The following is a 17,589-nucleotide window of genomic DNA, read 5'->3' as shown; positions in this document are numbered from 1 at the left end:
TTTATTAGATCTAACAAAAATGCTTTTTTGTAAAAGAGGAACAGCTCCTGTCTTTCAAGAATAGTCTTTTGCCTGAGAATTGATACATCATTTGCTGAACTGAATCAAAAACTTGTTCACATATTCAGTGTTACATAGAGTAGCAGCTTTTCTTCCCAAGGCTACCTAGACTTTTAATGATTTGTTTTCTAATAAAAAGACTGTTTGAAAGGAAAATAGTAACTTTATATAGAATCCTGGCAGATACCAACTTAACCAAATGATCAAAGTTAACATCACCAGTACCACATAGCAACATCATGGACCCCAGAGAAGTTGCACTGAGAAGGACACATTGGTTACTCTTCCCAATAGTGTATATAACCTCTTCTAATCATGAGAAAGCATCAGACAAACCCACGCTGAGAGACATTCTACAAACTACCTGATCAGTGCTCTTTAATGTATCAAGGTCATGAAAGACAAGACTGAGGAACTGTCACAAATTAGAGAAAATTAAGGAGACACAGCAACTAAATGCAATGTGGGATCCTGGATTGGATCTTAGCATAGAAAAAGGACATTAGTGGAAAAACTGATGAGATCTGAATAAATTCTGTAGTTTAGTTAATTAATCAGGGTTAATTTCTTGGCTTTGAATATTGTTTTTCTTTGTCACATAAGATGTGACATAAGGGGAGGTTGGAATTCTGTACTGTTTTTGCAACTCTTCTAAAATAATCTCAAAATAAATACTTAAAAATAAAAATAAAGACTTTATTTCTATACTATGCTTTTTAAATTTTAAAATGTAAAAGTTAACTAGCTGAAAAAGTTATAAGAATAAAGGAATGAAATGAAGATTATTGGGGAGAAATATTCTGTCACCATTAACTATAGAATTCTCTGTTTATTCTTTAATTGAAGTTCAAGTTTATAGAATTTGTACATTTTGAGTGTCAGAATATTTAAACATTAATATATTTAAGAATTTTAGTATGTGGGCCAGTAATTTGAGCATTTCTTTAATTTACAGTAATTTTGCTTTATTACACTCATGAGTTATTGCTAGTTTTAAAGTACTCATATAACCTATATTTGAATGTGTTACCATTTTTGATGATTAGCCGTACTTTGCAGGTTGTATACTAGAGACTGAGTTTGCAGTGCTGTAAAATGTGCTAACAGTTTAAAGAACTAGAGATAAAGAGTTTGAAGACATGTTGCAACCAGTTAGTATAGCAATGAAAGGTTAAAGACATTTTTAGCACACAAAAAACAGTTGTATATGGAATTCTATCATTATAAGCAGTCTCCTTGATTTTTTATAAAAGATTAGATGCTTTAGCATACTTATTTCTTTTTATACATATTTCTTGTAATCATTTTAACTTGCTATCTAGACTTTTCCTGATTGATAGAAGATTTTGTCCATTGGTAGCTTAGGTTCAAGACATTAGTATAGTATTTTTATTATTTTGTTCTTTTGGGGTAAAAACCCTTATTGTATTTTTGCATGAAGTTCATTAATATTAATAAAGATGCTTGCAGTTATCATGCCTTGCAGCTGAGACACTGGCATTTTGTGTAACTGCTTTTAATCATTTATATATAGATCGGCTAGTAGAACTTGAAAAGCTCTGCTAAAAAGTATTCAATTTAATATAATGTAAGTTGAAAATTCAGGCTTTATGGACATATATTATTTTTTATTATGCAGTACATGTACATTGTTACTTCAATTAAAATGGAAACTAAAAAAAAGTTGTCTTCATAATATTGAAACTATCCTTGAAATTTAGTATCTGTAAAAAAGAATAATTATGGTCTTCTAAAACTATTTTCATTTTATGATGTAATTTATCAGTTTGCAAATGTTTTCTCTGAGCAAAATTTAAGAATTTTAATTATGACAGGTTTTTATTTAGGAGGATTTCCTAATATTAGGTGTAGTAATGTAGAAAAAAGTTATTTCTCCAAAGCTAGAGCATTCTAACATCCAAATAATTTAATTTGGTTGTCATAAATTTAATAGAGCCAGTTTGTCTTGTTGTATTTTATTTCCTGTAAGAAGATACTCTGATTTTTTGTTAATACAGAATATGCTTTGTTTTCAGTGTAGTTATAGAGTTCTCCAATCAATGAGCAAAAATCTCATTGTGAACAGTAGCTTGTAGTTTCAAGACAGTTGGAGGCGGCTAAGGGTATTGTCCTGGCAATGGAACCAAGGGTGTAATCTAAACAGCACCCCCTGCTGTATAAGAAAATTAAAGCCACAACATAGATGTTATTAAATCAGCTTCTAATTGCCCAAAGAGCTTAACATTGTGAATGCTTTTTATAATTGGAGCAAAGAAAAAAAGTGAGAAGTATTTTTACCATTTAAAGAATGACTCCTGGTTATTATAGCTTTTTAAAAGAAGAGAGAAACAAAGAATTGAAAACTACCATTTTAGAGTTATCCACAGAAGGTATTATGAAGTATTGTCCCTGCAACTGCTAACAGTTTGTTTTATGCAGTGTTTTGCAGAGAGTAAAAATGATTAAGAAATGACTCTTTCCTTCATAACCTTATCCCCTAGTAATGGTATGATAAAAGACAGATTGTGAATTATCATGAGTGTTCAAAGGAGACCCAAAACATATCTGCCTGAGAGATTCATGAATACTTCTTGGCAATATATTTTTAGATGATTATGAAAGGATAGTTAGGATTATAAAAGGCAAAAGAAGTCATTGAGCATGTTATATAAACATGGAGAGTTTGAAGTAGAAGAAATAATGTGATCAAAAATACAACAGTGGTGTTGTATTAAGCACTTATTAAGCACCTATTGTGTTTCAGATTATGCTAAATATTGGGGATACCAGTATGAATGAGATTCAGTTTTTGTTCTTCAAGGAGTTAAAATCCTAGCTTAGAATTGATGTGCATAGAAGTGATAGTTAAAACAGTTGGAAGCACATGAAATGACTGAATAATAAAGCATAAAGAGAAAAAAGACATAGTTGGACAAAATATTTAGGAATGCTTACATTTAGAAAAGAAAATTCAATAGAGCAAACAGTAGTTATTATTTTAAAATATAGTTAAGAACAGCATCAAAATAGTTCCATGACCTGGAGCTTAAGGATGAACATGGGTTTTATAAGGAAGAGGCAATCAGCAATGCCAGATTTATAGAGAGAGGTTAAGAATGAGAAGAGCACAGATTAGTGGAATCTAGTGATTAGGAAAACTTAAGTCCGTTTGCAGACAAAGTGGAAGGGAGGGTTGGGCTTGTCACAAATATTAAAGATTCTGAGAAGCGAGGAGGAAGTAGACATACAGGTATAAGAATTTTCTTTCAAGATTAACCAGGAGAAATGGTGAGATAGAATGGAGAGAGAAGGAAATAGATAGGGTCATAGGAGTGGTAGAAGATTGGGAGAGACAAAAGGTCATGCTGCAAAATAAGGAAATGGAAATGTGGACATTGTAGTTAGACTAAAACTTTAAAGAGTGTAAGATCTTGGATATGGTAGAATTTTGTGTGATCAATTCCAACATGTGGCCTAAATGGAATCAAGGAGAAATAAAAGGCCAAATGGTAATTTAAAAAAAAATAGGACTAGGGGTTGGTGAAGTAAGGCAAAAGGAAACTAGTGAGACGCATCTTTGCAAGTTTAAATGAAGATTCAACATAACCTCCTATTCTGATGAAGGCCTTGGGAATCAGTCCCATGGGTGTGCCTCTTCTGCTCTTAATGAGTAATAAATTGATTCATTCAGCAGATATTTATTGTATGTATACGATGTACAAGACATTGTTTTAGGTATTTAGGATCTGTTACTGAGTCCTGTATGACGTACCAGTTTATAATATTAAAATATTAGCTAAGTTGTTTAATACATTGTGGGGTAAAAACAGTCTTACACTATTTAAATTATGTTCAAACCATGAATTCCTTGAGGCTAGGGGTTATGTCTTATAATCTAGTATGCTAATTACTAAACATGACAACTGGTACTTAATAGATACGTTCATGAAGTGTCTGAATTACTAAAAACTGTTGAATAAAGAACAGAATAATTCTGGAAGATTTTTACATGAAAGTGTAACTTTTTTCTTAAAGGTGGTGGGAAAATAATACTGAAATTATTTATATATAGTATTATAGAACCTCTTATGAGAAAGATATACTTTTTTTGTAATATCACTGACTTCTAGATTCTTGCTATATAGGCCAAAAATTTAGCAAAGATTATTTAATGTAGTATGAAATTATTTCCCTTCTGTGGTATAACACTGTCCATATATAGCAGAGGAAGTCTCTAATGTATATTTTTAATAATGCATGGTATCACTATAATCATTATAATGTGGTCCTAGTCTTCTTTAGTATACAAAAGTGAATTTTTTTTCTTACCAACAAGGAGTAGGCCTTATAGATTCCATTGTCACTTGAGTGCTTTCTATGCTTTAATCATCTTCAACAAGAGTTTTGTAAGAAAGAATAAGAAAATAGAGTTAGGTAACTTCTTCGTAATTTTACCAGGCATGGATACAACTCTGTGTACAAGACTGTAATTTTTAGTTTCCATTTGAATCTATGGTGAATAAAGCTCATATTTTGTTGAAATTTTCTGCTCAGCTCTTTCTAGATACCACTGTTTACAGTTAAAAAAGAACTTTTTTTGTTATCAAATTGTTTAAGATTGGCTTTTAATTACTGCTGCAAGAGTGACAAACTTCATTTAGGTATTACTCATGTTTTCTGTTCATATGACTCCAAAGTTTAAGCTCATTTACTTCTTTACAGTAAGAAAATTAATGTTTTAACTATATGTCTAAGAATGCTGCTTACTACCAATCAGTTAGCTATTGTAGAAGTATTTCTATCAGTTTCTGACCCTTAATAATTTCAATGTTTTGAATTTTTATAATATTTTGTTATATTTGACAAATGTAATTTAAGAATAATTATTTTTTCAAATATAAATGAAAATTGATTCTAAAACCCAGAAGCTGGAATATTCAGTTCAGTTTGCTTATCAAGAAAACTAATGTAGAAAGAAATGTAACTGATCATAGTATGTTTATAAATAAAACATCTGATTAAGGACATCTGATTCAGGAAGTTGAATTGATTAGTGAGAACTGGGGATTTTATATGGATTCACATGTGAAAATAATACTGGTTCTTAATGTTACAGGCTCATTTTTTAAGAAAAATTAGCTAAGTTTTCGAGAATTTGTATCCCCCCCCAAAAAAAAAAATTTATACAGTCTTTCTGGTGCCATAGCACTAGTCTTAAAAATAGTGATACTTGAGTAACCTCCTTTTTTCCAGTAGCATGTCCTATTTTGCTTTGACTCAGCTTCAGTGCTAATGCAGTCTAGAACTCTGCACAAAAGTACCAAATTCACAAATTTTCTGTTTAGGCTTTGGTGAAAAGAACAAAGATTGGCTGACTTAGAAAATATAACCAAGTTTGTGTCCTTCCCTTGTCCTCCACCCTCAGTTTCTTTGTGGGCCTGCCTTGTAAAGGCACTTTGAGGATCTTCCCTGTATGATCTACTTATTGTTTTGTTATAGTGGGACCTCAGCCCTCAATCAGAACTTTTTACCTTATAGGCTGATACAAGACCTTTTGATTAAATCTATTTTAATCTTAATACTTCAATAAAAAATATAGTGTTATTTTAGTAAAGAATGTAGGGTTTATTTTAGTCAGTGAGCATACACTTTGACCTCTTTGGTGACTTCCTCTTAGTTTTCAGAGAATAAAAAAAGCAAAGAGGAGAGGTTTTGTTGATAACTAAATGATAGCAAAAAGTGTGCTTATTTTTAACTACATTTTAAAATTTATTTCAAATATATTGTGCTGAAACTAAATTGCAATGCATAGTCAGGTCTGATATAAAGAGGGGATAATAAGGAAGCCTTGCATTTATTTTAACACAGCACAGTACCTTTCACACAGTAAATTCTTAAGGTAGCCTGGAGTATGGGTTTTGATGTTCTGTTTTTATAGTATCAAACCAGGGAAGCTTAATTCTTTCCTAGAAATAAAAGGAAGATTTCCAAGTATTAACAAATCTTCTGCCAAATCCCTACAAACTATGAAAAATAAGTTCTTTTTTTGATTGTATAACACTTCAACTTGGGGTTATGACACTTAGTTCTTAAAGTCTTTTAGAGTAAGAGTAGAGATTGAAAACTCACACATTTGAATTGAATGTGAACTTTCTATCAGGAAGTTTCAAAATGATTTTTATATTGATAAGCACTTTTGGATGCACTTAGAAATAAATTAAATCTTTTTATTTAATCTAGTTATTTATTAAATCTTTATGTTGTTGGATATATTGCTTCATCAGCCTAGAATATAATCCCTTTTTGGTATCAACTATCTTCACCTAAAAGATGTTGGTTAGAGAACATACCTTCTTTAATTCTGGCACATGGAAAGTAAGAACTCTTTCCCTAGAGTGTATGACAATTTGAGTAATGACCTGGTGACAGATTCTGGGTTTATTTTCTTGATTTTCAACTTTATACTAATAGGATGTTTTTATCTTCCTTCTTATCAGTAGAAAAATTTGACAGTATGTTAATGTACATGTATTAGCAGAAAGTTTGCCTCACTTCTGCAGGTCAGATTTTATAATTAGTGAAAATTATTTACTTAAGGCATTTTCTGAGATCTCAAAATTCAAAGTAAATAAGGTTATACGATTCATTTTAATTATTTTTAGAGTACTTTCATGTTTCTAGAAACATCTTATTCTATAGGGTTTGAAGAACAGAAATGCAAAGGAAAAAATGTATAATAAAAATTTAATGGATAAGAAATTATTATAAATTTTAAACTATGAACGCTGAAATCAGATAAATCTCACCTGTTTTTATAGTACAACTTTAAGTGTGTTTTTTTCCCTCCCAGGACATTTATTCAGAGCAGCTGGGGATCAACCGTTTAACCTGTCCACAGTGTCGAGTGCCTTCCCAATGGTCAGCCACCCAGTCTTTGGTCTACATTCAGCCAGCTCAGGGCATTCAGAATTTGGTGGTTTGGGGACACTTGGTACACCCACAGCCTTAGCCGCACATCCCCAACTAGCGTCTTTTCCAGGTAAACATCTGTTATAAACAGTGTTCAAGGAAAGGAGGAAAGCTTGAAAATGTTCAAGCATTAATTTGTTTATTAAATTGAACAAAAGGAATAGTCTAATGCCTGGTATATTAAAACTCTTGTGCAAGAATTGGCTCACCTTTTTACATGCAAAACGAAAGTACACTATATGTGCTAGATGGCAATGCAGTTAATTAGGTATTCAAGTGTTGAGCTAGAGAAATAGACATCTGCCACAAAAGTGAATATTTAGGCCAAGTTTTTCTCATGCTTTTTATTGAAGTAGAAAAGTGTATGTATTGGAAGTGTAGAGCTTGATGAATTTTTCTCAGTTTTATTATTTAACTTACAATGGAAAACTAAGGTCCAGTTCTTATAAGGAATATACTTTTATTTTGAGTTCTCATTTCTCTGTATTTTGTAAGTAAGATGAACTTGGCTCTTAGATTTCTATTTTTTCCTTACTTCATTAAAGCAGCCATAGATTTGAACCACTTACATGGCAAGATGGCCAGAATTATCTCAAATTCTACAGATTATGAGAATTCAGGAGTTCAGTAAGAGCAATTTAATCTTAACTTAAACATGCTATAATTTGTCTTGTTATATTATTTTGAAAGTCTAAACTTTAATGTGTTTCCAGTGATTAACTTTATTAAATTTAAGTAAAGGATGCATGATTTAGTGTTAATGTAAAAAAGTTTACAAATTAGAGCATAATTCAGAGACAAATAGATCTGAATTTAAATCTGGCTTTGCTACCTTTTAGCTGCGTGACCTTGATTGAACAAGTAATTTGACCTCTCAGCCTCAATTTTCTCATCTGAAAAATGAGGATAATGATAATAATGATAGTGTCTGCCTCTTGGGGTTCTTGTGAAGATTAAAGGAAATAAGCCATGCTCAGTGTTGAATGCAGTATTCAGTTTACATAATCAGTATATAATTGGTAGCCATCATTTTTTTTCTCTTGTCAAGTGCTTATTTAAAAGGAAACAAATAGCTTGTTTGAATTATATGTGTAGAGTGGAAAGATGGTTAAATGTATATTTCAAGTATTATTTCGTTAAGTCATATTATTTCTTTAATTCAGAGAGGGATTGGTGAGGAGGAGTAATATGGCTAAAAAAGTTCAAATCTTAAACTAAGTCTTAACATTTGCTTTGAAAATAGTGTAGGAATTTATTTCACAGTCAGTTTTAAGCATGGTTTCTTAGCAAATGAGCATTCAATAGATGTTCAGTAAAACATAGGATTGCTAAATAAAAATCAAAATAGATAATAGTAATACAGATAGTTACTAGTATCTTAAATTTTTTAAAGTGTTTTATCATAGTTTATTATATTTGATATAGACTGATATATATATATATAGTATTACTTTTGAGCATTTTTAAAATACAATGTAATTATTGTACTATTAAAATCAAATACTTTCTGCACTGGAAAAGTCAACAGGTGTAAAGAGTTACTCATCTTGACTTCAGTAATATTGATACTTCCACTGCATAGAAAAAAAATCTAATAACTTCCCTAGCCTATATAAACTATTCACTCATTCATTTATTATACAAAGTTCTTTGAGTATCTGCTATTTTCTGTGCACTAACCCAAGCCCTGAGGAATACACTAACATAGTATTTGTTATGTTGCTTATAGTTTTAGGGATATGGATAAACAATTACAAGACAGAGTCTTTAGTGGTAAAAGTATGCCTTCGTAAGCATACATTTTTGCCAAATGAACAGACTATGCCTAGTTTTAGAGGATTCGTTTGTTTAAATTGTATATTTTATATAATAACTTAAATTTAAATTCTCTATAATTGGCTTTATTCAAAAGGGTAACCAAAATGCCAAAATTTTTAAATGACTTACTAAATAATGAGAACACACAAGAAGAAATTGCTAGGAATTTTAAATGAAGAATAGTTTATTTTTAAATATTATACACTTAATTAGTCTACATTTCAGGTGATTAAATCAACATGCAAAATTACTTAACAGATACTACTATAATAAAAATATTCCCATTTTATGTTGAAATAGTATTTCATGGTAATTTCTTTTAAAATACTTATAATTTTTAATCATTATGTTTTTATATTATATTATCATAAAGTTTTGTAAAGTATCTGGCTCTATCAAGTATGAAAGATTTAAAAATTCTGCCATGTCTTCTAGATTCAAATTGAGATTCAATATATCCTCTGAAACATTAGAATCTTCCAGTTGAATATGATTAATGTTGCTACTATGCTGTTACCACCTTTGAATGCACTGAGAAATTCATCATGTCCTGGTTTATGTAATTCTTATTTTGTATATTTCATTTTATCAACAAGGTAGTTTATGAGTGAATAAATTTTGTTTTTTATTTTCTTAAATTTGAAAGATAAATAAGCTCATCACTTAACAAAAATTCTATTATTTCCCATGAAATTTTAGATGTTTGTGAAGTCTGATCAGAAGCTCTACCATTTTCATCTTTTTATTTGATTGATTTTATTTACTTGTTTTTTTTTACTCATGGTGTCACCTTATTTATAATATACACATTTTCTAATTTTTTTTCTAATCCCTATTGTGTGCTCATTCACCATCGACATTCTAAAGTACATTTTTATGTTTTTTTCTGAGTTTATGTCTAAAATATTTGAGTGTTACTACACTTTGATTACCTTACTGATTTGTTTGTTGTCTACAAAGTCTGTACATTCAACTGTAATGCTTTAATTATGGACTCTGTTTTAAGTAATATAAATATTTCAGGAAACCTCAGTTCTTTTTTATCAGCTATGTGGAACCTAGTTTTCAAACCTGTAAATAACAGTAGATTCCAGCTGTGCTGATACAAGCCCCAAATGCATAGTTTTTCTTCCCATCTAAATACAGTTCTTTCATCTAAACAGTAGATAAATGATTAATGGTTTTGTATAGTTATTCTTGGTTCAGTTCCCATCATTCAGGCACTGCTGAATATACATTGGTGTCATTTCACTAGCAGCGCCTTCCTGCAGTGCAGAAGAATAGATTTTGCAGTTTTCTGCTTATACTGTTTTTTAGACCTTTCAAAATGTCAGCTACCATGAACATTTCGCTTTTTTTTAACTAAATTTAGTCTTTAGATAATGAAGGTGCACACTGCTTTGCATCTTATTTTTAATGAAGAAATATTCCTAGAAAAGCTTTAACGATCATATTATAATATAATACACTAACAATATTGAATTTTTCCCATACTATATCATTGAGGGTTTTTCTTCTAATTTTTTTGTGGTTGTCACGATCGATGAAAAGTATACCATATATCTTGGAAGGTTAGCGTGAAAGGTAATAACTGATTGGTTATCTGGCTGGTTAGCCAATTGGAAAATATTCTCTCTGAGATTTTAGATGGGGCAATACAAGACTTTCCTTTTGATTATTTTCAAGTCTCTTCTTAATCTTCACCCTTCCCTGAATAATATATTTTATAAAATTTGGCCTCTCTCCTTTTATAAAAGTTTTAACTAAAAGCCACTGTTTGAATATCTAAATTGCATTTGATGATTTTCTACCATTTAGTCAGTTTACATTGATAAAACAATCATTGTTATCTGTAATTGATGAGGGGAAGTATAAATAAAATTCAGGCTTTCTTAATTTAGGGAAGAAACTTTAAAAATCTTTCATATTTTAATGTGACTTAACTTGTTTTGGAAATCTTTGAAGCACTTTTCATTTCTTAGACCAAAAAAAAAGGAAGAAAGGCTTACTCATTTTGCCATCATTATTATTTTGTTTGAGTATAGAATGTTTTCTTCCATAAAAACACTTGAGGTATGCTGGATTACAGTGGTCTTTGTATTATTATTTAAACCACCTGATTTATCAAAGCCAGATTTATTTTGTATGTAATTGGAGGATATTCTTAACATAAGTTGTAGATAATAACCTTAAGTTCTAAGGATTTAAAATAGATGAGTATATTCCTATATATTCTATTTCTTTATTAATTTAGAAAAATTATTATGTAAGTCATCAAAGAGTCAAATAGTTCTTTAATATTCCAACTGTCCCATTTTATTTTTAAAACCATAGACTAACTTGTTCTTCCTAAACTTGAACTCAAGGAAGATGCTAAGTAAAGATGTTTGGATACTGTCTTAATGAGAGAAATGATGAGTACATAACTGCTAATCAGCTGTCTTACAGTTGGAAGGATAATCAGAACTACGTATAATTTAGCAATTCTAATCCAAGATGAAACTTGAATTTTTTTTCAGGAATGAAATATAAAAAGCACTGTAAAGTAACTAGGAAATTAATTCAAGTCTTTTTGCTTGTTTGGTGTTTGATTTTGAGGTGCAGAATGGTGGCGAACAACGGATGTTCATACTCGTGCAGGGGCAACCTTCTTTCCCCCGTTACTGGGAATCCCACCACTGTTTGCTCCTCCAGCCCAGAATCATGATTCTTCTTCATTCCATTCAAGGACTTCAGGAAAAAGTAACCGAAATGGTCCTGAAAAAGGTATCCATGTTAAAACTTAAGTGAAGTAGTACAAATCCTCCATTCTAGTACCTGTTTTCGGTAGAGTTCAGGTTTAATAACAGTTATAGAGCATTGTGCTAGACACTTTCACACTTGTCCTTATAATCACTCTTTGAGACTAGCAGCATTCTTGTTTTGCAGCCAAGGTAAAATAAGTTATTCAAGGAAATACTGCTTACGTGTCGACTTTGTATAACAGAATTTGAACCCAGGATTTCTAACTCCCAGCTTGACTTACTGCTTTTTCCTCTGTATCTCAGTACCTCCTTTGTGTAATTCAATATAATATATTACTTCTTCTGTAATTAAGTATTAAATTCATTAAAACTAATATTTTAGTACTCCTTTTTCTTTTAAATTACCATTATTATTTTTATAGTTGATAACTGTTGTTGGAATACATTTGCAAATATAATATCATTTTAGATGGGTTATTCTCCTTTTCACTTATGTGTTTGTGGCGTTTGCTCTGAAGGGGAGGATACTTGCATTTAATTATCTTTCTAAACACTTTTTAATTGAGTGAAATTCACATAAATATAAAATTAACCATTTTAAAGTCAACAGTTCGGTGACATTTAATGTATTCTCAGTGTTGTGCAACAACCACCTCTATCTAGTTTCAAAACGTTTTCATCACCCCAAGAGGAAACCTCATACCCATGAAGGAGTTTCTCCCTATTATTCTCTCTCCCAGTCCCTGGCAACCACTAGCTTGCATTCTATCTCTGTGGATTTACTTATTGTGAATATCTCATATAGATGGACTCACACAATATGTGACCTTTTGTGTCTGGCTTCTTTCACTTAGCATAATGTTTTCAAGAGTCATTCACATTGTAGCATATATCATTACTTTATTCCTTTATAAGGCTGAATAATATTCTCTTGTATAAACATTTATTTTTATTTTCGAGGTGTAAATGGGTCAATAAATGGAAACAGTACATCATCTGTATCTGGTATCAACACATCTGTACTATCTACTACTGCTTCAAGTTCTGTGGGCCAAACTAAAAGTATAAGCTCAGGTGGAGGAAATCGAAAATGTAGTCAGGAGCAAAACAAATCCCAGCCTTTGGATGCTAGAGCTGACAAAATCAAAGATAAGGTAAGTTATTCCTTGAAGGACAAACATATAACAGTTCTGCGTATAAGTATTCTAAAGGTCAAACCACCTGAATCTATGGAATAACTTTTTATGAATTATCAATTCCTGTTTTTCCAGATATTTATTTTATGGAGTGGTTTTAATATTACATATCTTAAAATATTAAAGCTACCAGCACCAGTATAAATAATACAAATAGTAATAATAGCTAAGATGTATTGAGAACTTAATTCATACCAGCTCTGCTCTAACTGCTTTGCATGTAATGTCTATTTCTGTTTTCCCTATGCTCCTTGTGAGGTAGGTACTGTTATTACAAATGGGGAAAAAGAGCCCCAAAATAGTTGGTCATTAAGGAGTTAGGATTTGAAGTCAGGCAGTTTAACTCCAGAGCTCATGCTTTAGGACAACAAAAACAAAAAATCTTTCATTATTGAGAATTTCAAATATACAAAGTTAGATAGACTAGCATAATAATCCTGTGTACCCATTATTCAATTTCAACAGTTACTACCTTGTGGCCAATTTTATTTCATCATAACCCCAACTGTGCAGGTTATCAATTTAATGCTTCTCAGCTCTGAATTCACCCTTTTCTCCTTTGCCAGTGGGCACAATGTTAGACCTTGTCCATAGAGGATCCTGGAGAAAAGTGGGGAGGAAAGGGTTTCTGTTCCTGGTTAAAGTGTTTTCTTCTTCTTATACTGTGGCTGTCAGTGGGTGGCTTCCTCACCAGCTGGCAGCTGTTCTGCCCGTGGAGTTCAGGAGACTCAGTATTGCACACCGTCTAGGGAGTTTCACAGACATCCCAGCAGGCAGCTTATTAGTGAGCTTCACTGGGATGCCAGTGGTTGGCTTTCTAGCCAATTTTACTAGCACCCTTGCTGGCAGGATCCCAGCAAGTTTTTCTGGCACTCCAGCAGGTAGTGTTTTTTGTGTACCAGACTTGATCTGTCATACCTCAGTGAGCTTCTCTGCCATCCAGTGGTCAACAGCTGCATCCTTTCTGGCAAAGTCTGAAGCGCAGCCTTGGGTGAATGGGGGGTTGGAGGAGAGAGACCCTTTTCCAAGTTTTTCTTCATTTTGGTACTCTACCTCAGTCCTACAGGAAGTGGCTATTCCCTACATCTGCTATTCTAGTATTCTTTAGAGGTCTCCTTCCCTCTTAGTTCATATTCTGTTACTGGTTGTTATTTCTTTATGATAAAATTTCCCTGTTCAAATTGCTAATGTGGTTTCTGCCTCCTGACTAGAACTTGTCTGCTATAGAAGCAGAATCAGAAATAGGGTGGGTATGCAGATTGCATGAGATAAATTCACTCCAATATACTGGTCACTCTAAGCCTTTGGAATTCCTCTTCCACATTATGCCAGGGAAGCTGTGGCATTTCAACTTTATTAAATATGGGTCACCACTGAGTCCAGATTTATTCATCCAACAAAGGAAGCTGAGATACCTCCAGCTACATGAACTAACACATTATATCCAGAATTTCTAGTAAGTGCACCCATATCAGTGAATTTAGTCTGCTCCTGTTTGTAATTTCTTCTTGAGTGAGAGGTCTTAGTTTATTCTGAGTTAAAGCCTTAGCATCTACACACATTTTGAAAACAAAGATAATAAGAGAGCAGTGTCTTCTTGTCTACATTTTATAAAAACCAACTTTCAGGGCCTGATTTTTAGGAGAAAGAGAGTGAACAGTTTGTGATCCTGCAACATCACTTTCTTCATCATCTCAGCTGTAATATAAGGGGACTGGGAAGCTTCTGGCACACTGTAGCAAGGTCAAGACAGGAGTAGCCACTAGTTGCAAATAGCACTGATCTGAAATTTATATCTGAACAACATGCCTCCCAGGCTCCAATTTTTAATCCTAAGGAGATATTTTATCAAAATTTTCTTTGTCCTTTTTCAAGACAGCATCAAGTTCCATGTATTCAGGATCAACTGAACAAATAAAGGGTTCTTTCCTTTTGTCCAGCATATTTTATAGAAGTACTAGCTCTAGAGCTTTCAATTCCCTTCTCAACAGAAAATAAATGTTTTCCAGAACATAGCGAGACACAGAAGGGTCTGCGGGGAGGTCATCTGGTGACCCACAAAACCTAAGGATACCCATCACAGAATCTCAGCAGGACTGTAATTGGGCCGCAAGACAAATATTTCCTTTCCTCTTCAAGCCACCCCACTGAGCACTTAAGCAAATGTGATAAAAAGACTCTTAGTTGTTTTCCTTCCAGGGACACAGGTTTCAGGGTCAACTTTCTACCTGTTCCTCTTCCAGCTGCTCTTTACTATACTTCTTATGCTGTGTTTCAAGGGCATTCCCATTAGTGTGAGCTCCGAAGACCTTCTCTGCCCTGCTGCCAGCTTCTCTGCATGCCAGGCACTGACTGAAACACCACCCACTCCTTGCTCCCATAGTATTTTGAAGCAGGTCCTAGACATCATATCATGGGATTTATCTCTCTTTTTATATTTCTAAATGTTAAACGTTCTTGTTTTTAAACCTTACACTATCCTACCTCTCAGAAATAGTGCTAAAATTAGAAAAATCTAATATCCTCAGTGCCCCCACAATGTAAAAGGCAAGACTTTGGAGGAATGGATATGAAACAGACCCTGTCCTTAGTTCTAATGAGAAATCTATATTGACATTCCTAAACAAAATCAGTGCTGTTAAAGTAAAAAGTATTTCCAGAAGCAGGTATTAAAAGCTTACAAAGTCACCACTTTAATGATATAAATAAAGAAATTCTAAGTACCATAGGGGTATCTGTATACCTCTACATAGAAATAGCACTTGTGGGAGATTGGCTATCAATGTGAAGGATTCTAGAACCTAAGACTTCAGAAAAGTACCTTTGAATAATACATGGTCAGGCATGAACTCGTGGTAGCAGATGTTTCAAGTACAATGAAGATGAAGGGAGTTGGAATTGAATAAAAAAAACTCTTCTTTTACCCAATGTGTTTCTTTTTCAAAAACTTCTTTAAAAAAATTACTTTATGAACCCTTTTTCATATGCAGTTTGAAAAATTCAGCTAATTTTGAGAATCCCTCCTTGGGGGGCAGGGGTTACTTATCTCAGTAATGCTCATTGAACATCATTGATTAAGTCCAATTTTCTCATATAGTCTACATGTGTATTTAGAATAAATATAGATATTTTAAATTAAACAAGTAAACAAAGTAAGTCAACACAAACTAAAATACACATACAGACTGTTGAGAACAAAATAAGACAATTCAAGATTGAGTTCCTCTCCTGCTGCCATATTAGTTATTGTTACCACAGCAGCTGTAACAGTCTTTTAAAAATATAAGTGATTTTTTTTATGATTTTAAAATGTCATATGTTATCACTCCCTCTAATAGTTTCCTATCCCACTCAGAATAAAATCCTTGTCATGGCCTATGAGACCCTGTATGGTCTGACCCCTGCCAGACCATCCACCCTCACTTCCTACAGTTCTCTCCCGGGTTCCTGTGCTGGAGCAGGTCCAGCTGAGTTTTTCATTCTGTGAACACGTCAGCCTTGTTTCCAGCTCACGGCTTTTGCCTTTGCTGTTCCCCCTGTCATGAAAGGCTCTTTTGTCTTTATATGACTGGCTCTTGCTCTCGATTTAGACCTCTGCTCAGAAGAGTCTTACCTGATGACTTCATCTAAATCTTCATCCCCCGCCCCAGCACACACTGTCTATCCAATTATCCTGTTTTAGTCATGATATTTATCACTAAAAGCACTTATTCATGTTGTTTGTTGATTCTCTTCTCCCTGTTCCCACGAGAGCAGAGTTGCTATCTGTTTGTCACACCCTTGTATCCCCAGACACTAGAGCAACTATGCCTGGTACATAATAGCCTTGAATATGTATTTGTTTTGCTATTGAAAGAAATAAATATACAGTGAAATGAAAGTTCAAGGAGAGCGTTCTGAAAAGCTTCCCTAGATTGGATGGGGTTGGCGCAAGAGGAATTAATAAACGCTACTTTGTTCACTTTTTATGAACCTAAAAGACTCATTTTTAAAATGTTTAAGTGACAGAAAAAAAATACTGCCTAATTATGTGAATGCAAAGGAACTGCACACCTCACCACACACACACACTAAAAGGGACTAAGGAGATGAAACCGGTGGTACAAAAACTCATTTTTGTCTTATTCTTTAAGACCTGAACTTGTCTACTCACATCTACTTTTTTTTAATATGGAGATTAAATTTGTTACCTTATAGAAGCACGAGCTCTTTGCTCACTAGGGTATGCTCTGCAAAGACCACCTGCATCAGTACCACATTAAGTACTTGTTAATGCAGATCCCTGTGCCTTGTTTGGAGTTGGAACCCAGGAATCTGCTGGTTGTGGCAAGTTCTACAAGTGAATGTTATGCACCCTAAAGCTTTAGGACCTGCACCTCCAGACCCACTCTTGAGGCATGTAGGATCCATCTGTCATGCTGCCTTTAAATAAAAACCACACAGTTACATGGACATTGAAATAGGAGTTTTTTTCTGCCAAACCACTATAGCTCCCTCATTCCTTTCCTTACCGAGCCCCTACTAAAACTAAAACTGAAAGTGGTAACTTCAGTTTCGATTCCTTATGATTTTCATAGCCTTGCTATATACATGCTTAGAAACTCATAACAGATTTGTGTTGCAAAGAAGGATCTGTTTCTCTGTCAAATAAATGATAGGCTGAAAATTATTGTATTACTGTTGTTTCCCTTTAATCTCTACTTTGGTCTTTCTCGTCGTGCAATTTCCCTTTTTCCAGTTCACTCTCTGCTTTGCTGTGAGGGAAGGAGATATTTCAGGGAATGACTGTCAGCTTGTTGAAG

The 17,589-nt window shown here is 33.1% G+C and overlaps 1 protein-coding gene across 24 annotated transcripts in view; it reads left to right on the top strand.

Annotated features, from left to right (window-relative positions):
• The window catches only part of BAZ2B (bromodomain adjacent to zinc finger domain 2B), a 290,518-nt gene that overhangs the window by 176,613 nt on the left and 96,316 nt on the right, over positions 1-17,589 (top strand). For 19 of the 24 annotated variants that reach the window (XM_074363742.1, XM_074363741.1, XM_074363744.1 and 16 more), the window contains 3 exons: positions 6,911-7,099; positions 11,446-11,613; positions 12,552-12,745. In XM_074363742.1, coding sequence (XP_074219843.1) covers positions 6,911-7,099; positions 11,446-11,613; positions 12,552-12,745 — 551 coding nt within the window. The remainder of the gene's footprint in view (positions 1-6,910; positions 7,100-11,445; positions 11,614-12,551; positions 12,746-17,589) is intronic. The other 5 variants (XM_074363760.1, XM_074363749.1, XM_074363757.1 and 2 more) reach the window with 3 other exon arrangements.

The sequence above is a fragment of the Camelus bactrianus genome, chromosome 5 (assembly GCF_048773025.1).
Source record: "Camelus bactrianus isolate YW-2024 breed Bactrian camel chromosome 5, ASM4877302v1, whole genome shotgun sequence".
Taxonomy (NCBI): Eukaryota; Metazoa; Chordata; class Mammalia; order Artiodactyla; family Camelidae; genus Camelus; species Camelus bactrianus.
The sequence above is the reverse complement of the archived record's forward strand: the minus strand, read 5'-3'. Positions and strand labels throughout refer to the sequence as shown.